Raw genomic sequence first — 22,700 nt, 5'->3', positions numbered from 1 at the left:
CCCCTAACTGCCATGACAGTTAACTCAATTTTTATCATTCTTCAACATATTTCCATGGTTGTCAACTCAAGGCACATCACTCGTTCGTCACCACTGCCATGGCCAACTCAATGGATATCACTCGTTCGTCACCATTGCCATGGTCAACTCAATGTATATCACTCGTTCGTCACCATTGCCATGGTCAACTCAATGGATATCACTTGTTCGTCACCATTGCCATGGTCAACTCAATGTATATCACTCGTTCGTCACCATTGCCATGGTCAACTCAATGTATATCACTCGTCCGTCACCATTGCCATGGTCAACTCAATGTATATCACTCGTTCGTCACCACTGCCATGGCCAACTCAATGTATATCACTCGTTCGTCACTATTGCCATGGTCAACTCAATGTATATCACTCGTTCGTCACCACTGCCATGGCCAACTCAATGGATATCACTCGTCCGTCACCATTGCCATGGCCAACTCAATGTATATCACTCGTTCGTCACCATTGCCATGGTCAACTCAATGTATATCACTCGTTCGTCACCACTGCCATGGCCAACTCAATGGATATCACTCGTCCGTCACCACTGCCATGGCCAACTCAATGTATATCACTCGTTCGTCACCACTGCCATGGCCAACTCAATGGATATCACTCGTTCGTCACCACTACCATGGCCAACTCAATGGATATCACTCGTCCGTCACCATTGCCATGGCCAACTCAATGGATATCACTCGTCCGTCACCATTGCCATGGCCAACTCAATGGATATCACTCGTCTATACACTCTTACATACCACTGTGCATGTAATCCCTCACCCAAAAAGAGGTGGTGGGATAGCCCAGTGGTTAAAGCCTTTGCTTGTCATATGGAAGACCCGGGTTCGATTGCCCACACGAGCACAATGTGTGAAGCTCATTTCTGGTGTTCCCCGCCGTGATATTGCTTAAAAGCAGCGTAAAACCAGTGACATCATCTCGCTCGCACAAAGAAGCACATTTATATATCTGAAATAAACTACAAACGCGCAACGCATCACAAACATAGTTTGGACATCATGTTGACGACGAAACGTACAACTACCACCAAAGCCATTACCGTCGAGTCAACAGTTCTTCCACAGCGCAAACATTGATTGAAGTAGCGATTTAATTTCGAAAACAACTCTCTTATACACAGCTGTCAAATTTTCGGTGCGGCCCTTTTCCCAAGAAGTTAATGACTTCAACATGTGGCTTTAATTTACTATTAGCGTCCTATCAATCTCTGTGATAAAACATGTCACTAACACCGATGTGTTCCCACTGAACCAGCCTGATGTTCAACCTGATGTTCAAAACGTCACTGGTGTTCACCCAGCACTCTCGGAAGGTTATTTATACCATAATCCACAAACATCTCTCAGCTGAGAACACATGACCTGACATCGGAAATATGCAACTTCACGTTCAACTGAAAGCAGTTCCAGTAACTGTCTGTACTTGCTAGACTCTACAGACAAAGGTTCTGTGAATAGTGCAACCCAGCTGGCTCCTGTCAAGATACATTTCACCATATCTTTTTCAATCCCGTACACGACCAAATATCACACGCTCCATTTTGGCCCACTCATTCATGGAGCGTGCATCTGACGCTGTAAATAGCAAACCATCAGCGGCGCAGCCTATGTTTTTATGAGTTTGAACCCAATGCCAGTTGTATGCTGCCGGCGTGTGAAGACGCCTGCTCTCCTCCTCGGCAACGCAGCCTGGGCGGTAGACGGTCGAGCCAGACAGTAACCCAGGGCTCGGTAAGCAGATATGTTTACATACTCACACACCAACTGAGCCATCAATGCTATGTATACATACATACATACATACATACACGTATAGGGGATGTGGCAACCCAATGCACACATACCAAGGGAGGTAACTCTAAATTGTAGTTCCGAGGCTGGTTGACTCCGTGAACCAGACAACTCTGACATAGGTGTTCAGCCAAGGACCTAACACTATATTAGGCCCGTGGTTTAAAATATAAAATTGTAAAAACATTTAAAAATAAATACACTCAAAACTCCATCAGTATTCTTGTTTTCCTTCCACTTGTGAAAAGATTGATTTCTTGAAAATATGCATACACAGATATTGTGCATGGGTAGGCAGAGTGAATGAGTGAGTTTGATTTTACGCCGCTTTTAGCAATATTCCAGCACATTCACACATTGCACCCATGTCGAGAATCGAACCCGGGTCTTACGATATGACAGCAAAGGCTTAACCACTGGGCTATCCCACCACCCCCTTCTGAGTGAGAGAATACATGCACACTGGTATGTAAGAGTGTATGGACTAGTGATATACCATTGAGTTGGCCATGGTAGTGGTGACAGACGAATGATGTACAGTGACACCAGAAATGGGCTTCACACATTGCAACCATGTCCGGAATCAAACCTGGGGCTTTGGCGTGATGAGTGAACGCTTTAAACACAAGGCCACCCGACTGCCCAAGGCAGGCAGAGAAAAAAAGTAAACAAAAATTCATGTGAACTCAATAAGGAGGAAGGCATTTCAATCAAACATTTGTGAAAGGAATGCTCTTGTATTCAATAACAAAGCTTGTATCAGTTCATGATTTCATTACATATATCAATGTCAATACAACTCAGTAGTATCTGGACTAAAATACAGTTTTTACAGCATGAAATTCTAAATACATAATGAAATAGAAGAAATGCAGATGTGAGTGAGTGAGTGAGTGAGTATGGTTTTACGCCGCTTTTAGCAATATTCCAGCAATATCGCAGCGGGGCACACCAGAAATGGGCTTCACACATTATAACCATGTCAGGAATACAACCCGGGTCTTTAGCGGGTCTAAACCTTGACAGATTACGCAGCCAGTATCTTACAGATCTCAACTTTCGGTCATAGGATGTAAAATATGCAATGATGCATAAATACATACATAACGCAACTATACGACATGTATTTTTTCATTTCAATTTCACAAACCCAGTAGATGGCTGAAAAACAACTGATACATATTCTGTTTTCACATCATCTGATATGTTTTAAACAACTTAAACATTTGACGAAAGTTAAATAGGGTCTCTGCTTCATAGCCTGGTGTCCAATGTCTGTCAAGGTCTATAGCATGGGCGGATAAATTACCACCAAAGACAATAAATAGATCTTAATTGTGCACCCCCCCTTTTCAAAAAAGCTGTATCCGCCCATGTATAGGTCTGTGATTCAATAATGTTCGTGCAATAGGTTGGGTGTACAGTTCACCCATACGTCAAATGTTGACAATCATATCCTGGTCACATATCAACAACAAATATTACATTGGAGACTAAATTATAATGCATCACAGCATTTTCTGTTTGGTATCATATTTCATATTTTCACCAAAAACGTGGACTTTGGATCAGAATCATCCAATTTATTAATTATGTCTGTATCACGATACGCCTCGTATCCTCACCTAACTATTATGGTACATATCATATAACTTTCTGTATCCTACCAGTCCTTGCTATTTGGGTAATAATTTACCGCTAGATTATTAAATATGCATATGAGATTGCATAGACATGAAATGAGTTTGAATGACTTGAATCAAACATGCAAGGAACGTCTCAACCTAGTCAAACACATACTTCAGGTTTGGTTATCCACGGGTTTGTATTTACGTGGAACAGTCTATACGATATGTGCGTTATCGAAACACCATCTCCCAATACACAAATTGTGTGCCTGCTGTGCTATGTTCCAGCAGACGTCATGGAGATACATGAGGGTCCTGATGGGGGCGGTCAGTACAGGTAGGAATATTTATACTTCAATACTTGTGTGCGAATGGGTTACAATCTTATTCAGTCTGTAACATTTATTCTTATTCTGCTTTCAATTTAACACAATGCGATCGATAATGAGTCTATATTCTTGTTGTTTCGACTTTTACAACTAAAACAAATTATTCATGTTGCACTAATCATTATTTCATCGTGGTTTTATGTTACGTTTTACAGTACTCAGATCAGTGTTATGCTTATACAGCATCTTAGTTGCTGTAGTCAGTATAACCCATCAACACCCTCAGACAGCCATCAGGCTGCGGTACAAAGTAGCGAGGTGAAGCCTGGATATGGAGTCTCCATGTTGTGTAATAATGTACAATGATGATGGCGGGCTCGGGGGGCTTCACTTGTAGGAGGGGGTCTTGGGGAACGTGCACCCGGACTGCTGTATAATGAACTGGCCCGCCCAGTGTGCACACCGCATACAGTCTTCCACCGACTTCCCCTGCACCAGCTGGGACAGGAACCCTGAAACATCAGAAAGAGGATACATGTTAGTTTCAAGAACAACATAATCAGTCTGGCACTGACCCTCTTCAACATAGCTGTAGAGTTTGAATTTGAATTTCACTAGGTGCATGTAAATACAATTCATAAGGTTATCACTGATAGATAATTTTTAATAATGATTTCAAAAAGTTGTCTTCCCAAAGCAAGGGAGATAACTGACTATAAAAGTCCAGTTTCCACCCTTGCCGAACTAGGCTGCAGTTGTGGAGTTTTGACTGGAATAACGAGTCAATGCACAGTCCAATAAAATTTGCTCAACAAACTCGACATCCGGATCATAACCAACAAGGATTTCAACGTGCAGATTTCAGTCGACTGCAGGATTTGCAAAAGATGTGTACCATCATCTTGGCGTCGACAGATATTTTCCAAATCTTTCCATGTTTTTAATCAAGGTGCTCATGTGATTTCATGCAGTTTGCGAGGTAAGTCACGTTTTATTACAATATATATCATGATCATCAATCAGATCATCTTCACTGGGTGCTGTCATTTTGTTTGAAGCAAATGTAAGTGATATGATAGGTGGAATCTCATTGGGCAATAGGAGAGCATCGAAGCAACATAACTCTTTTATAGTCAGTTACCTCCCTTGCCTTGGGAAGATGCAATTCTACTAATAACTTTCAATCTTGCAAAAAATTGTGGTCTTTGTCAAATAAACATTTTGATACCATATGTCAACGTAATATGTCATGTTGATGGCATAGATTCACCTCCAGCTTACATACTGCTCACCTCCAACGAATGCATCTCCAGCACCGTTTGTGTCGACTATTTTATCAGCAGGCACAATGGTGGCTTTAAACTCACTAATTGTTCCATCTGGAATAAACAGACATGTACAACTGTAACACAGCCTCAACAACAAACCCATGTGACAGTGTGCTTACAGAGCGGAAACAGTTGCCTCCCTTTGACAGGAAGTTTTCTCTTTTCAACAGATAAAATTCTTACAGAAAGATGTGTAATCTGTTATTAAAATTCATTACAATTAATATTAGTTGTTTTCTAACAAATTTACTCTAAATATCATGGGTTGAAATTTAAAAAACATTCAGAAAAATTGTAGTTTTGTGTAAACTTGAAATAGACAGCAGTCAGCTGATGTTTATAACAATGATGCCATCGATGAAGCTGCCCTCACTTACTCTGGGCGACTATAGCAGGTAGTTCTCCCTCTGTGATGATGACAGTCCGGGGCCGACTGCTCTCTTTTGGTAGACTGGCTATTTTCAGGGCAATTTCCTTATGATCCAGAGTCTGAAACCATCAGGAAATTGCTGCACCCAAACATAGTTAAGAACCAACTTTATTATAAATAATACACAGAAATTGATCTCTCATGGAGCAAACCATTTTAAGAGTTTAAGTATAAAGTTCATGTATTACGCGTGTTGAAATGATAGCACGGACAATTTCTTGGTACAGGGTACTAGGCAATAACTGGCCCTCAAGCTAATTACCTACATACGGAATCTTGACCTGTCAACAAACAGCTTTTTGTCCAAAGCCATTAATATTTCTCAAAGTTTCCATCTGAATATCCACATTGATTCTGTCAATACAGTCAGATTTTGCAAGTACTGAACTTTACCTCATTAAAAATTTTAAGCTTTGATATATGAATCAATAGATGCCCAAACTGCACTTCAAATATTGTTGCAATGGTGTTCATATCAATAGGTCTGACATTCTATCAGTATGTTTAAGGGAAACTGTTTCATGATTTCAGACATGAAAAATTCTAAATACATAGAGCTTGTAGTTTCATCTGAGATATTGAAAATGTAAAGTTTACAATACACAAGTAGACAAATAATGAATGAATGAAAACCAAAGATGTGCTGCTATGACATATGACCTTCTAAGTGTATTTGCAGGTTAGCCACAAAATCTAATGGCTACTTACGTCAAATTCATTTGCTTTGGCAAATTCTTCCACTTCCTGAAAAGTAAAACAGACAATTAGCAACTTGGCATGAATGATGCACTTCATGGCAATATAGTCCTTGTGTTATGCTACTTTATTGAAAAATGTAGTAGCTGAAAAGCATGGAGCAAGGGCCATAACTCTTCTAAAAATGCAATAAAGACACCAATTTGCAAACTCATTTAAGATCATGACCAGTAATATCAGTGTTTAAAATTTCATTTCTCTAAGTTAAATAGTTAGAAAATGTGTCCCCTTTGAGAAGCGGACGGACGGAGGAAAGACAGAAGGACTGAGGGACTAATGGACCAATGGACGACCTCCGCCCATATATCCCCCACCCCACTTCGTGGCAGGGGATTATCAACCCAAGTCAGTTTACAATTATATGGACGGGATCATTCCCTGTCAGAGTGTCCAGACTGACATATTTCTGGATGACTAGCAGATCATGACCATGGAGTATTGTCCATTTAGAGTATCCCGATAGGGGTGGTCAGCCAGCAAGACTTGGGGCCTTGTGTCAGTAGGAAGGAATAATTATACTAAGTTCGCCAGTAAATGTGATCAATAAAATCATATTTAGTCAATAAATGGTGGATCACAGCAACACTGATCTTTTTTTATTCTGCTTGTGTCTTTTTCATTCCGGTTTTACCAAATACGTCGACCCTACCACCACCTCAAGCTAAACAACAGCTTAGTGTAGAGACACAGTGCCACAAGTGTATGTCTATTTTCTGTCCCCTGTTGTAACAAATACAAGTAAATTCTTATTTTAAGCTAAGCAGTATTTCATTAAATTAAAGTCATTAACTTTCAAGTTTTATGCTCAGCGGTTATTTCAGTTTATGCTAGTTAGCAAGACCCATCAAGCTCATTATAACAGGTTTCCAGACTATCAGGGTTTCACTGTATAAGAATATCTGGGGAAACAGTATCATGAGACAGGATATATTATCAGTCAGATGCCACGATAACTTACATTTTCATTTCCGAAGACAAAGTCGACATAAGGCATAAGCTGCATCATGGGTTCCTTGAAGAACTGGCACAGGAATGGCGCCGACAGGTTCATGCAGAAGGTCTTCTGCTTTTCCAGGGAATGTCGAGCAATCTGCATCATGGCCTTGGGACACGCAGTCAGCGGGAAGCCCTGTAACACATCACAGACTACCAACTACCGGCCATATGCTGTATTGTGGGATATCGAAGCTTTAAGGCTTACATGTACTTTGCAGAACAATATAAAGGTGGTTGTATCAAGGCCAAACTGTAAGTTGTCCCTACAAAGTTACATTTACAGAACCTTTGGGAAACAGCAAATCTGTAACCTACTGATCATTTCCACTCATAGTGGATTCACAGCTGAAAACAGAAGATAACAGGTAGGGTCTAAGTTTTGCTGTTTTTCAAATAAAATTGCAGGTATTTTTGAGGCAGCTGTCATTATTCTAGAGCTCAACAATACTCCATCAGGACTTTATAGTCGGATGGGCTTGCACCAAAGTAGGGAAAACCAAGCTATTCAATAACCTGCTGAGAGTATAATGTTATATTAGCTTGCCCTATTGGTGGAAATAGAAAAAGTATCTCAAGTAGGGCTGTGATGGATCCCTGAAAGTTTGGTGCATTATGATAATCTGTGCTGTGGTATGAGCATCAGGTGAGGTGAGGTGAGGTGAGGTGAGGTGAGTTGAAATGGGGGTTTAACATCGCATCCAAGATTCAGGGATGAGAATAGATATTTTCCTTTTCAGCTGAAACATCTTTGCAATGGAGCATGGTCCATAATTTGGGGGGGTTTGGGGGGGAAGCCATAATATTTTAAGAAATTAGTGGTCACTAAAATTCGCTGATCCGCGGAGGATTCTCATCCTAGCAGATTATTGCACTTATATAGCGACATGCATGCACATGTGTGTGCCTGCTTGTACTAGTCCAGATTGATGCTGATTTACAGTGCTAGCCCACTGAGTTACCATGCCACAGTTTAACATGAATACCCCACTCAGACACAGTATACCGACTCCGAGCTGACCAGTCCTTGTTGTAGCCACTTAATAGTATCAGGAGGTAATGCATTGATACAATACAAGTATTATATTATACTTCTCTAAAGAGTGAGTGAGTGAGTTTGGTTTATCGCCGCTTTGAACAGTATTCCAGTCATTTCACTTCGTTTGAGTGGGGGTGGCCCAGTCATCTAAGGTGCCAAAATTTGTTGTGCAGAAACCTATTGTCATGGGTTTGAATCCCTGTTTAACCCAATTATGTTTCTAGGTTTGTAAACACCATGAAAGAATTGGATGTTCCTTATTTTTTTTTAGTAGTATAAAAGGTGACATGAAGAATAGTGTGGACATAACTGGTAAAATATTATTTTCTGTTTGTTAGTATTTTTACTTGCAAACAGTGGTCACTGCAACAAATTGACTGAGGTCTATTTAATAAGTGTTTTAGTTGAACTACTACTCACTTTGACGAGGGAAATGTCATCTTAACATGTCAGGTATTGTGTTTTCATGTATCATATCTTTCGTGACCTTAACTCTCACAACATGTATTGTATAGTGTATCATATCTTTCGTGACCTTAACTCTCACAACATGTATTGTATAGTGTATCATATCTTTCGTGACCTTAACTCTCACAACATGTATTGTATAGTGTATCATATCTTTCGTGACCTTACTCTTACAACATGTATTGTATAGTGTATCATATCTTTCGTGACCTTACTCTCACAACATGTATTGTATAGTGTATCATATCTTTCGTGACCTTACTCTCACAACATGTATTGTATAGTGTATCATATCTTTCGTGACCTTAACTCTCACAACATGTATTGTATAGTGTATCATATCTTTCGTGACCTTAACTCTCACAACATGTATTGTATAGTGTATCATATCTTTCGTGACCTTAACTCTCACAACATGTATTGTATAGTGTATCATATCTTTCGTGACCTTAACTCTCACAACATGTATTGTATAGTGTATCATATCTTTCGTGACCTTAACTCTCACAACATGTATTGTATAGTGTATCATATCTTTCGTGACCTTAACTCTCACAACATGTATTGTATAGTGTATCATATCTTTCGTGACCTTAACTCTCACAACATGTATTGTATAGTGTATCATATCTTTCGTGACCTTAACTCTCACAACATGTATTGTATAGTGTATCATATCTTTCGTGACCTTAACTCTCACAACATGTATTGTATAGTGTATCATATCTTTCGTGACCTTAACTCTCACAACATGTATTGTATAGTGTATCATATCTTTCGTGACCTTAACTCTCACAACATGTATTGTATAGTGTATCATATCTTTCGTGACCTTAACTCTCACATGTATTGTATAGTGTATCATATCTTTCGTGACCTTAACTCTCACATGTATTGTATAGTGTATCATATCTTTCGTGACCTTAACTCTCACAACATGTATTGTATAGTGTATCATATCTATTGCGACCTTACTCTCACAACATGTATTGTATAGTGTATCATATCTTTCGTGACCTTAACTCTCACAACATGTATTGTATAGTGTATCATATCTTTCGTGACCTTAACTCTCACAACATGTATTGTATAGTGTATCATATCTTTCGTGACCTTAACTCTCACAACATGTATTGTATAGTGTATCATATCTTTCGTGACCTTAACTCTCACAACATGTATTGTATAGTGTATCATATCTTTCGTGACCTTAACTCTCACAACATGTATTGTATAGTGTATCATATCTTTCGTGACCTTAACTCTCACAACATGTATTGTATAGTGTATCATATCTTTCGTGACCTTAACTCTCACAACATGTATTGTATAGTGTATCATATCTTTCGTGACCTTAACTCTCACATGTATTGTATAGTGTATCATATCTTTCGTGACCTTAACTCTCACAACATGTATTGTATAGTGTATCATATCTTTCGTGACCTTAACTCTCACAACATGTATTGTATAGTGTATCATATCTTTCGTGACCTTAACTCTCACAACATGTATTGTATAGTGTATCATATCTTTCGTGACCTTAACTCTCACATGTATTGTATAGTGTATCATATCTTTCGTGACCTTAACTCTCACATGTATTGTATAGTGTATCATATCTTTCGTGACCTTAACTCTCACAACATGTATTGTATAGTGTATCATATCTTTCGTGACCTTAACTCTCACAACATGTATTGTATAGTGTATCATATCTTTCGTGACCTTAACTCTCACATGTATTGTATAGTGTATCATATCTTTCGTGACCTTAACTCTCACATGTATTGTATAGTGTATCATATCTTTCGTGACCTTAACTCTCACAACATGTATTGTATAGTGTATCATATCTTTCGTGACCTTAACTCTCACAACATGTATTGTATAGTGTATCATATCTTTCGTGACCTTAACTCTCACATGTATTGTATAGTGTATCATATCTTTCGTGACCTTAACTCTCACATGTATTGTATAGTGTATCATATCTTTCGTGACCTTAACTCTCACAACATGTATTGTATAGTGTATCATATCTTTCGTGACCTTAACTCTCACAACATGTATTGTATAGTGTATCATATCTTTCGTGACCTTAACTCTCACAACATGTATTGTATAGTGTATCATATCTTTCGTGACCTTAACTCTCACAACATGTATTGTATAGTGTATCATATCTTTCGTGACCTTAACTCTCACAACATGTATTGTATAGTGTATCATATCTTTCGTGACCTTAACTCTCACAACATGTATTGTATAGTGTATCATATCTTTCGTGACCTTAACTCTCACAACATGTATTGTATAGTGTATCATATCTATTGCGACCTTACTCTCACAACATGTATTGTATAGTGTATCATATCTATTGCGACCTTACTCTCACAACATGTATTGTATAGTGTATCATATCTTTCGTGACCTTAACTCTCACAACATGTATTGTATAGTGTATCATATCTATTGCGACCTTACTCTCACAACATGTATTGTATAGTGTATCATATCTATTGCGACCTTACTCTCACAACATGTATTGTATAGTGTATCATATCTATTGCGACCTTACTCTCGCGACATGTATCGTATTGCGTATCATATCTATCGTTACCTTACTCTCGCGACATGTATCTAACACAATGAAGCATTACATAACAGTCCTCAGAAATGTTTTGAACCTTTGAAAGGGAAGTTACTTCTCCATGCACAAATTACCAGTTCAACCAACAATTGATCACCCTTATGTTTGGAATTTGAGAGCTTTAATACTGATTCTGTTCAAGATGTCAAAGAAGAATTCAGACAGGTTCCATTGTTTGCTACGAGCTTCACATCTGATTTGTTAACAGGTTAACTTCAGAATGTAAGGAGTTGACGTGAAGCGAGTACCCAGCATAGCGATGAGGTTGTTAGCCCACTGACAGTACAGGTACTTACCGCACAGTAGAAGAACTTGGCTTTCTCCACAAATGCCATATTTTCTACTTTATCAAGATGCTCTTCTGTGAAGCAGTTGGCTGCAGCTAGGTTAGCAACAAGAGATCTGAATTGCAAATATTCAAAATATTTAACAGGGCAAAATTCCAATTTCTTGGAACTCTTGTAAATCATATGTACACTGAAACACTTTGAAAACTCATAATCATTTTTTTTGTAATATTTGGAAAAATGGCCAAAAAATCAAATTAAATTGTTCTGTGTGTTTAGGCATGAGGTAATAAAACACAACAATGCCATTCATCGGTTAGAATCTCATTTAATGTGTTTTGAAATGACCTCAGTACAAAAATACATTATCATGATAATGTCTGAGGCTTGAAAACATGATTATGTGTTCCCATAGTGTGTCAGTATTGAATCAGGAAAAGGTCACACACCTAATGAACACCTAAATCTGGCTGCACACCCTCATGCCCCTCAACCCACCATGATGCCAACCACATCCCGCCCCTAGGCTTCACCACCCTCACCCCACCATCACGCCCCTTCCTACACCATTACACCCTCACCCCACCATCACACCCTCACGCCCTCTCACCCTACCATCGTGCCCCTTCCCCCACCCTCACGCCCCCTCCCCCACCATCACGGCTTCTCCCCCCCACCATCACGGCCCCTCACCCACCATCACGGCCCCTCACCCCACCATCATGCCCCCTCACCCCACCATCATGCCCTCTCACCCCATCATCATGCCCCTTCCCCCCCATCACGGCTTCTCCCCACACCATCATGCCCCCTCCCCACACCATCACGCCCCCTCCCAACACCATCACGCCCCCTCCCAACACCATCACGCCCCCTCCCCACACCATCATGCCCCCTCCCCTACCATCACAACCCCTCCCCCACCATCACGCCCCCTCCCCACACCATCACGCCCCTTCCCCACACCATCATGCCCCTCCCCCCACCATCATGCCCCCTCACCCAAACCATCACGCCCCCTCCCCACACCATCACGCCCCCTCCCCACACCATCATGCCCCCTCCCCACACCATCATGGCCCCTCCCCCCACCATCATGCCCCCTCACCCCACCATCATGCCCTCTCACCCCACCATCATGCCCCTTCCCCCACCATCACGGCTTCTCCCCACACCATCACGGCTTCTCCCCACACCAACACGGCTTCTCCCAACACCATCACACCCCCTCCCCCACCATCACACCCCCTCCCCACAACATCATGCCCCCTCCCCCCACCATCACGCTCCCTCCCCACACCATCACGCCCCCAACCCACACCATCACGCCCCCTCCCCCCACCATCATGCCCCCTCACCCCACCATCATGCCCTCTCACCCCACCATCATGCCCCTTCCCCCCGATCACGGCTTCTCCCCACACCATCACGCCCCCTCCCCACACCATCACGCCCCCTCCCCACACCATCACACCCCTTCCCCACACCATCACGCCCCCTCCCAACACCATCACGCCCCCTCCCCCACCATCACGCCCCCTCCCCACACCATCATGCCCCCTCCCCTACCATCACGACCCCTCCCCCACCATCACGCCCCCTCCCCACACCATCACGCCCCCTCCCCACACCATCATGCCCCTCCCCCCACCATCATGCCCCCTCTACCCACCATCATGCCCCCTCACCCCAACATCATGCCCTCTCACCCCACCATCATGCCCCTTCCCCCAGCATCACGGCTTCTCCCCACACCATCACGCCCCCCTCCCCACACCATCACGCCCCCTCCCCACACCATCATGCCCCCTCCCCTACCATCACGCCCCCTCCCCATACCATCACGCCCCCTCCCCACACCATCATGCCCCTCCCCCCACCATCATGCCCCCTCACCCCACCATCACACCCCCTCCCGACACCATCACACCCCCTCCCCACACCATCATGCCCCCTCAACCCAACATCATGCCCTCTCACCACACCATCATGCCCCTTCCCCCAGCATCACGGCTTCTCCCAACACCATCACACCCCCTCCCCAAAAATCATGCCCCCTCACCCCACCATCACGCCCCCTCCCCACACCATCACGCCCCCTCACCCAACCATCATGCCCTCTCACGCCACCATCATGCCCCTTCCCCACACCATCACGGCTTCTCCCCACACCATCACGGCTTCTCCCCACACCATCACGCCCCCTCCCCACACCATCACGCCCCCTCCCCACACCATCACGCCCCCTCCCCCCACCATCATGCCCCCTCAGCCCACCATCATGCCCCTTCCCCCACCATCACGGCTTCTCCCCACAGCATCACGCCCCCTCCCCACACCATCACGCCCCTTCCCCCACCATCAGAGCTTCTCCCCACACCATCACGCCCCTTCCCCCACCATCACGGCTTCTCCCCACACCATCATGCCTCCTCTCCCACCACCACGGCCCCTCCCCACACCACCACAGCCCCTCATCCCACCATCACTGCCCCTTCCCCAACCATCACTGCCCCTCCCCCCCCCCCACCATTATACAGCTTCACCCTATCATCACGCCCTCTCCCTCACAAACAAGCCTACTCAAGCCCATGAGCCTACCTGTCTTTGCCGGTACACACAACAGCACATGTTCCTGTGGGCTCCTTGTCTGTGTACTGGAAGCGTACATTAACCCCGGCCTCCTGGGCCTTCTGCTGCAGGATGTCCCCGTACTTGTCTTTACTGACGCAGCCGAAAAATGTGACTGAGTTGCGTGTGCCAAGTAGCCACTGATAACACAAACAATGAGAGGTTTGCAATTTGAATACAACCAAATATCATATGACACAGTATATACTGATAATCAATTTCTGCATAATCATGAAAAAATAAAGATATAGATGCAGAGTGTCACTATTATACTACTGTATTATATTGGTATTATAGTAGTATGTATAGTAGTGAGTGAGTGAGTTATTTTTTAACGTCACATGGGCAATATTTCAGCCATATCGTGACGAAGTATGTATAGTATATCATGTATAGTATATCATAGTAGTATGTATATACTACTCTTTAGAGACCCGTCATTAATTCTTGAGGGAGAGGAGGGGTGAAATTGGTCTCAGAACTATATCATATTTTGCTGGCCAAGACACACACGCTTCCCCCATCATTTTAAGTATCATTTTTTTAGTAGTATATATTATCATACCATTACGTCTTTCCAGTTATTTAGCATACAAGAATTCACAAGGTCACATCATATGTCGGAGTAATTTGAAAAATGAATTTCAATATGGCTGGTGTAGTGGTCATGTTTATGACCAGATAATAATTCTTTCAGTGTATTCTTATTTCAGTGTATTCAGACTTTCATATATCTTTGCTAGCACATTCTAGAGACACTATTGGGATAGTATTTCTAAAGAACATGTTGGACACTTAAGGGATTTATCTAGACCTGCTCAGAGGCCGACATTCATCCCCAAGTCTGCAGCAAATGTCAGTAAATATTCCCCAATTTGACTTTGACTAATGTTATGACTGTGTAGATGTGACTTGTATTTCAATGACCAATTTGAGTAAAACATATTTTCTTGTCCCCAGCTGTCTGCCAAGGGCACTTACTGGTACCAGTCGTTTGTAAACCTGGCAAAATCCCTTCTCTTTAGTCATGATCATCCAAAGTTGTCCAGAAGGTGTTAAACTTTTTAACAAAAGCAATATGGATATAATCTCAATTGAACCTTTGGTTCAAGAAGGGTTTTTAATAGTAGTTTTATAAGTGTTAGTATTGCTGTATTTACTGTTATGTAGGTTCCACATACCTGAGCTACACGCAGGGCGTTGAGAGTGGCGCCACCTGGGACAAAGTCTACCTGATCCTTGAAGGTAGCCAACATGTCATCGTATCTATGGGAGAAACCATCTCTGTTACAGAAGCAAGCAAACAAGCACCTCTTTGATTACACAATGACTTCACCTCTGTTTGACTCCTTTTATGCCAAACTTCATACTCCCAAATGTTTGTAAATTAAACCATTTTAGGGTGATTTTAATAGTGATGGAACTTGAATCCCGTGTACCCTCAACATTTGTAGTCTGTGTTACCACACTTTTTTTGTTTTTTGTTTTTTTGCTTTGTTTGTTGTTTAATGCTGCACTCAGCAATATTCCAGCTATATGACAGCGGTCTGTAAATAATCGAATCTGGACCAGACAATCAAGTAATTGACATCATGAGCATCGATCCATGCAAGTAGGATACAATGACATGCATCAACCAAGTCAACGAGCCTGACCACCCAATCCCGTTAACAGCCTTTTAGTGCAAGCATGGGTTGCTGAAGACCAATTCTAGCCTGGATCTTCACTGGACAACCTGGATCACCTGGGGCAGTCGGGTAGCCTCGTGGTTAAAGCGTTCGCTCATCACTCTGAAGACCCTGACATGTGTACAATGTGTGCAGTGTCCAACCCAGACCGTGCGATTGCGCGATTCACGCTAAAAAAAATCAAATCGCCCCTCATAAAAAACTCAAAGCGCGATCTGTCGCGCACTGTAATTTCTTGAACAGTCACTTACTTTATCAGCTGTTTATCCCTACCTTTAGATTCAATACTCACTAAATCTTTAATCAATTAACGAAGAAAGACAGTTCACAGCAAACATTGTAAACAACTGTCGAAGACCGATCGATAATAACCGGAAGTTCGAACACGAGTTACTTCCCTTGGGTTGTGGAATAAATTATCGACAGGATTTGCATGGGAAACAAAATTTAACTTACTTTAGTAGAAAGCGTATCAAAACTTTCTTCAAAATTATGTTGTATTTTGTTGTTTAGTAATCAAAAACCTTTGACAAGATGTTAAAAGACAATAAATATTCTTTCTTGAATAGTTCTGAAAATATTTTTGAGCATTTTAGTTTGTTTTAGTTTTGTTTCTGAAATCACACAATATGAATCGCCGACTGTCATTGCAGACGATTTTTTGAATAGTGAAAATGTCGCACAAAAACAAAAAATTACAGACTTTTTTAATCAAAATAGATGTTCTAAAAAAGACAATGATGAAACCACAGTCACTGTAATTACTTCTCTAACTGAAGGGGAAATCGATCCCGGGCCTAGTGACTAAAAAAAAAGCAGTTCTTTATTCTGATCTGTTACACTTTTATATGATGATGTTCCAGTACATAATACAAAATGAGACATTTTTGAAGAAAGCAGTTATCCCCCCTACTTTTTCAAAATCCCCCCTATTTTGTACATGATGGGGGGACAAGTCCCCCCTTGATTTTCAATTCTGGGTTGGACACTGTGTGTGAAGCCCATTTCTGGTGTCCCCCATCGTGATATTGCTGGAATATTGCTAAAAGCGGCGTAAAAACAAACTCCCTCACTGTAATCACCAAGGTAACGACACTGAGATAGATACTCACATGGGCTTGTGCTTGTCATCGGCCAGGATTGCATTGTTGGCCTCAAGGTCATATCTAGGAACAATCATCACATAGTAATACATTCACACTGGATGTTTCCAAAACAATGAATACCATTTGTCACACATCTGTTTAACATGGTAACTGTGGCAGTGAAAATAACTATGATTCTAAAGGTTCTCCTGAACTTCAGACATACAGAAAGTCATTACTAATGTGATATCGCTTGGTAGGAGGGGCTCACAAGGACATTTATGAAAAAATAACACTAAAAAAATTAGATACTCACTTTTTAAGGAATTCCTCTGTGGCATTGACAGAGATATCCAGGAGAGGGTTGCCGTAGCCAAGGAGAACGCCTTCACTGTAACAAGAGGCATGGTGTCACCTTACAAACTAACTTTACAAACACTAAATCTGCTCCATGGTAAATGTCCATATTTACTTCTTGTATTGCTGAGCATATAATAGTCTGACTATCCCACTCAGTGTTAGTCCATATCTGCAAGCAGAGCTACAGATAAGCAGCGTATTTGCGTAAAATACCTCCCAAAAGTATTCAAAACCCAATTACTTTCAAATAACTTGTGTACAGAAATGCATGCTTTTAATGAAAAACTCAAATGATAAAAACAGCACACGTAAATAGCCAATGAAACTTTTTCAGCATGCGTACAAAGGAGCTAATTTCTGAAACACAATAACAAGATAATTTACTTTCCGAGGCAAGCCTATATTTAGAACAGTTATATACATCTAAAACATTATTGCACTTTTTAGAAATCTTAAAATGTTCATTCTTTTAGGGAAAACCCAAATAGTGATGAATAGATATAAATAAAATAAATACACGGATAGCTTTGCTCATAATATCAACCACTGGTTTGTCAGGCCTTCCAGACTCAATTATTTACATGCCTCCGTCACATGGCTGGAGTAATGTAGACTGTGACCATAAAACAAACAAATAAATATACTGCTCAGGTTATGACAGATTAACTTTAGTCATACGAAAACAATTGGGAGTTCTCTAACTTCCTTCGTGAGGTGAAATGGGGTTTAACGTTGCGTCCAAGATTATTGCACTTATATAGCAATGTGCATGCATGCGTGTGTGTGCGTGTGTGTGTGTGTGTGTGTGTGTGTGTGTGTGTGTGTGTGTGTGTGTGTGTGTGTGTGTGTGTGTGTGTGTGTGTGTGTGTGTGTGTGTGTGTGTGTGTGTGTGTGTGTGTGTGTGTGTGTGTGTGTGTGTGTGCTAGTCCGGACTGATGCTGATTTATAGTGCTAGCTCACTGAGATACCATGCTGCAGTTTAACATGAATACCTGCCAAGGACACTAAGCTTTGAATCCTACATAAATCCCTGGTATCTATAACTGCATCCCTTATTCCATATATAACCCAATTCTTCATATTCGACAAACATACCATACCGTCCTCAACTTCAAAAGGAAACCAAACAGAATTGTAACGTGACTAATCACAATCAGGTCAAACTAGCTGCAAGTGGAGAAATGCCTGTTTACTCAGTAAACAGATACCAAAGATGTGGTGGACTGCCGAGTTTGCTAGGAATTTGGTCTTAAATGTATGTAAGTCCTTAAAATAATATGTAAGTCCTTAAAATAATAAATAATCCATGAACATATTGATTGTTGGGATTCTGTCTTCAGTGGAGGAATGAACTCTTTAGTTATCTGAGGAAATTTGAAAGCGTGACACTGTTCTTTATAATCAGGACAGTTGATCCTACAAACAGCCTCATCAAGATGGTCCAATGAGTCCCCAATCAAACTTGCTAGAACTGCAACGTGACACACGTAGCTAGATCTAGCACGGTGACAAGCCCTGTAAGGATATTTAAAATTCTGTTTTGAGTGCATGTGTTTGTAAGCGTCAATTCTAACGACCAAATTTAGACGTCATGTTTTTCAGTACAGAAAACAACCATTTACCTAGTCATAGCTGTAGTGTGTGAGGCAGATCATCTTGTGCTGATCGTATATATACACGTAGACATACCTATGGGCCATGCTATTTCTTATTGAGGGGTTTTACGAGAATAGATATCAATCGAACATTTTCAAAGAAGAAAAATGATTTTTACAATGACCCTAGGACACAACGGATATTTATGAGCAGACCATTTCAAAACTATTGCCGAATATATCTAACGTGACTAAGCTTATCCATGGCGGTATCAGGAATTGACAACACCCACAGGTAATAATGGGACCGTTGGAATTAGCCAATGAAAATACAACATTTTCAACATGCGTGAGCCACTTTCGGCAGGGAAAGGAAAGGATGTGCACCTCCGTGAAAAAACACCAATGTTTCAATTATTGACAAAGGCGGAGTTAATAGTTTGAAAATAACTATGTTAACTGACAAATATTAATCTGAACTATGTAATTTTGTTTATAAACAAAATGTCTAGGTTGAGACACATATTGTAAGCACTGCACGGAGCCGGGCCGAAATATTTTAATTTGTCGTCAAGTTGAGCCACAGTTATACAACCACAAGTGCAACCACATGACTATATTATTAAACTCACATGTTTGTTGAAATTGTTTTCTGCTTCTTGACATCAGAAGGAGTTTCTTTTCCTTCCGTTTCGTCGATTCCGCGCTTATTCTCCATTTTGTCAACCGGTGAATACCTTACGTAGTGCCCTCTACAATACATGATATTCGATCCTACCTAATTTTGAGGTTTCCAAAACTATAAATAGACTTGGGTATGGGCAAGGTGAAGAATACAATGCAGACATAATTTCATAAATTGAATGTCTCAAATATGTGTTTATTCTGACACACCGTTGAATCATTTCTGTTTTTCGTAATGACCGAATTACACACTCACCGGAACGTGAGCCATATTCAGCCATTCAGATAAACCGGAGGATCAAGTTGAAAATACATTGAGAATATTCCGAATGTCAGTCTAAGGGAAGTCACTCTAAATAAGTGCCACTTCGGATGATATTTCCAAAGCAATTTCAATCATACAAGATCGAATCCAGTGTAAAGTATTGTGGAAAAAGTGATCGAAGTTTGTGTCTGGTTTTCAAATATAAAGAGAGAACTGGTTTTCCAAATACTGTTCGACAGTCATTCGAACGTGATAGGACGTGTTAGTTCGTTGTGTAGTGAGTGAGTATGGTTTTACGCCGCTTTTAGCAATATTCCCGCAATATCACGGCGGGGGACACCAGAAATGGGCTTCACACATTGTACCCATGTCGGGAATCGAACCCGGGTCTTCGGCGTGACGAGCGAACGCTTTAACCACTAGGCTTCCCGACCGCCTAGTTCGTTGTGTAAGAATGTACTCTGAGATAATATTCCGTGACGAATGCACAGTTTTGTTGGAAATGGAATCCATATATTTACGTGTTTGTATCTGCGCGAGTTGTTGCTTGGGATAACCTTGTGTAAGAAGTGCTGGATGAATGAACAAATGTGTGTTTCTACATGTACAATGATGATCTTGAGCGATTGCCCCAAAGGGAGCTGAATTGACGGGAACTGTCATAACATAAAAGACGGCTTGAATAATATCATGTAATATGTATTTATCGTGTAAAATACATGTCAGATTACAAATGTTGTACTTTGTTTAAGTGTTGATAGATTTGATGGAGTCATTACTCTGCAGAATGTTGAAATATTTGGCCATTCGTAATATTTAGATGGAAGAGAGAGAAATATGTGTGACTTGGAGCCTCGAATCGAAACAGATAATGAAATTCGTTTCCGACACCTGTAAAATTTCAACGCGACATTTTTTGTGCAGGTGGAACTTGGTAGTCCCTTTATCAAGTGATCAACAGCTGAGAAAGACCTGGTTATATAGCTAAGATTATTAAAAAAAAACACCAAAAACAACGAATTGTGTAACAATTGAAGGTGAGGTGAAATTGGGTTTAACGTCGCGTCCAAGATTATTGCACTTATATAGCGACGTGCATGCATATGTGTGTGTGTGTGTGTGTGTGTGTGTGTGTGGCTGCTTGTACTAGTCAGGACTGATGCCGATTTATAGTGCTAGCCCACTGAGATACAATGCCGCAGTTTAGCATGAATACCCCACTCAGACACAGTATACTGACTCCGAGCCGACCAGTCCTTGTTTTAGCCCCTTAATGCCGAGCGCCAGACAGGGTAACAACAAGTACCATCTTTTAACGTGTTTTGGTATGACGCGGCCGGGGATCGAACCCCGGACCTTCCGTTCGTCGGGCGGGTGTAACAATTGAAGACGGGGTGAACCTTTGGGACGAAGCCTACACAGCAATGTGTTATAATGCTACTGATACCACGAGATCCTCTTGCGTGTCTGTTTTCAGAACAAATCGAATTCTCGATTTGTTGTTCAAAATAATCCAGGATAGTTCGTACTTGGACGTGATTGAAGGATAAAACGAATTTATTTCGTGGATAAATTGTATTAATTTGTCCCCAATGAGCTCCCATAACATACAAATACCACCATTACATCTGCCTTACAATAATATGTTTGTGAGAGAAACTTGGTGTCGAAATACAACACAAGTTTGGCGAGCATGAACTCAGTCAATCTATTGTTGTAACGACGTCACATAAATAATTTCCGACGTCATAAACACTGAATAACGCCATCTTCAATTATTTGCGACAATGCGTTCATATGACGACACGTTGCTGATGACGTATCCGCAAACAATGAAAACCACAGAACAAACCCACCACATATATATACATGAGGTAACTACGCAGAGTGATGTTGTACTACCTATATTCATAGGTTTTGTTCGCAACTCAAAAGTAATTGGGTAATGGTGAAATTTTGTGCGTATTTATCTGGAGCTCTCCTTACTTGCTAAATGCTCTACTTTGGGACGCGAATAACACATGGTAACATAACACATATACTTTTAATATAGGCATGATATTCATACATATGTTTTTTAAAGCTGGACAGATAGGAAACACATGTCACTGTGGATGGGATGACAGTCGATGATTCAGCAGGTGCGAGGAACAGTCTTCTCACATCTATCTCGTTGAGCTCCAACTCGGCCTTTGTTTGTTTGTTTGTTTAACGCCGCACTCAGCAATATTCCAGCTATATGACGGCGGTCTGTAAATAATCGAGTCCTGACCAGACATTCCAGCGATTGACATCATGAGCATCGATCCACGCCATTGGGATACGATGACATGCATCAACCAAGTCAGCGAGCCTGACCACCCGATAACAAATGGTATCTGTCGCCTGCATAAACACTGTTTCAATTGCTTTGTGATGTTTTCAGTGTTCAGCAAGAGGGAAGTCATAGAACTCAAAAGTACAAACTTGATTTTATATATAAATGTCAGACTTGGTCAGGTCCCTCCAAAATGACTACCCCCACCCCCAACCAATCATCTCCTGAAGCAGTTGTAGGTTGATGGGTATGTTTGTTTTGTTTGTTTGTTATAACCCTGCACTCAGCAATATTCCAGCTATATGGGTGGTC

At 41.4% G+C, this 22,700-nt stretch overlaps 2 protein-coding genes and 1 long non-coding RNA gene across 4 annotated transcripts; all 3 read right to left on the bottom strand.

Annotated features, from left to right (window-relative positions):
- Positions 1 to 2,533: 2,533 nt before the first annotated feature.
- On the bottom strand, positions 2,534 to 19,902 carry LOC124142730 (adenosine kinase-like). 2 transcript variants are annotated; one of them, XM_048400745.1, is made up of 11 exons: positions 19,755 to 19,902; positions 17,484 to 17,558; positions 17,195 to 17,248; positions 15,576 to 15,660; positions 14,365 to 14,534; positions 11,773 to 11,878; positions 7,282 to 7,452; positions 6,276 to 6,311; positions 5,515 to 5,626; positions 5,102 to 5,188; positions 2,534 to 4,321 (listed from the first exon to the last, which is right to left on the bottom strand). In XM_048400745.1, the coding sequence occupies exons 1-11, from the start codon at positions 19,883 to 19,885 to the stop codon at positions 4,197 to 4,199; spliced, it is 1,152 nt and encodes a 383-aa protein (XP_048256702.1). In that variant the 5' UTR covers positions 19,886 to 19,902; the 3' UTR covers positions 2,534 to 4,196. The 2 variants fall into 2 exon arrangements, with proteins under 2 accessions (XP_048256702.1, XP_048256703.1); XM_048400746.1 differs by lacking the exon at positions 19,755 to 19,902 and adding an exon at positions 19,150 to 19,212.
- Positions 2,534 to 20,515, bottom strand: LOC125382666. The gene is made up of 2 exons (XR_007222510.1): positions 20,481 to 20,515; positions 2,534 to 2,864 (listed from the first exon to the last, which is right to left on the bottom strand). It is a non-coding gene; the product is annotated as an uncharacterized LOC125382666 (long non-coding RNA).
- On the bottom strand, positions 8,933 to 11,765 carry LOC125382665 (dynein heavy chain-like). The gene is made up of 2 exons (XM_048400744.1): positions 10,222 to 11,765; positions 8,933 to 10,176 (listed from the first exon to the last, which is right to left on the bottom strand). Exons 1-2 carry the CDS (start codon positions 11,149 to 11,151, stop codon positions 9,784 to 9,786), a joined length of 1,323 nt encoding a protein of 440 aa, XP_048256701.1. The 5' UTR covers positions 11,152 to 11,765; the 3' UTR covers positions 8,933 to 9,783.
- Positions 20,516 to 22,700: the final 2,185 nt, after the last annotated feature.

The sequence above is a fragment of the Haliotis rufescens genome, unplaced genomic scaffold (genome assembly GCF_023055435.1).
Source record: "Haliotis rufescens isolate VD_foot unplaced genomic scaffold, xgHalRufe1.0.p SCAF_20, whole genome shotgun sequence".
In the NCBI taxonomy this organism is placed as follows: domain Eukaryota; kingdom Metazoa; phylum Mollusca; class Gastropoda; order Lepetellida; family Haliotidae; genus Haliotis; species Haliotis rufescens.
This window is presented reverse-complemented; position numbering and strand designations above follow the sequence as displayed.

Bases quoted from the DNA above. Each gene is read 5' to 3' on its own strand.
- LOC124142730 (XM_048400745.1), bottom strand. From the start codon at position 19,885: ATGTATTGTAGAGGGCACTACGTAAGGTATTCACCGGTTGACAAAATG. The intron at 17,559-19,754 runs GTGAGTTTAATA...CTCTTGTTACAG, and splicing joins AAAACAATTTCAACAAACAT to TGAAGGCGTTCTCCTTGGCT. The intron at 4,322-5,101 runs GTGAGCAGTATG...CTGATGTTTCAG, and splicing joins TGGAGATGCATTCGTTGGAG to GGTTCCTGTCCCAGCTGGTG.
- LOC125382665 (XM_048400744.1), bottom strand. From the start codon at position 11,151: ATGATACACTATACAATACATGTTGTGAGAGTTAAGGTCACGAAAGAT. The intron at 10,177-10,221 runs GTCACGAAAGAT...GTGAGAGTTAAG, and splicing joins TACATGTTGTGAGAGTTAAG to GTCACGAAAGATATGATACA.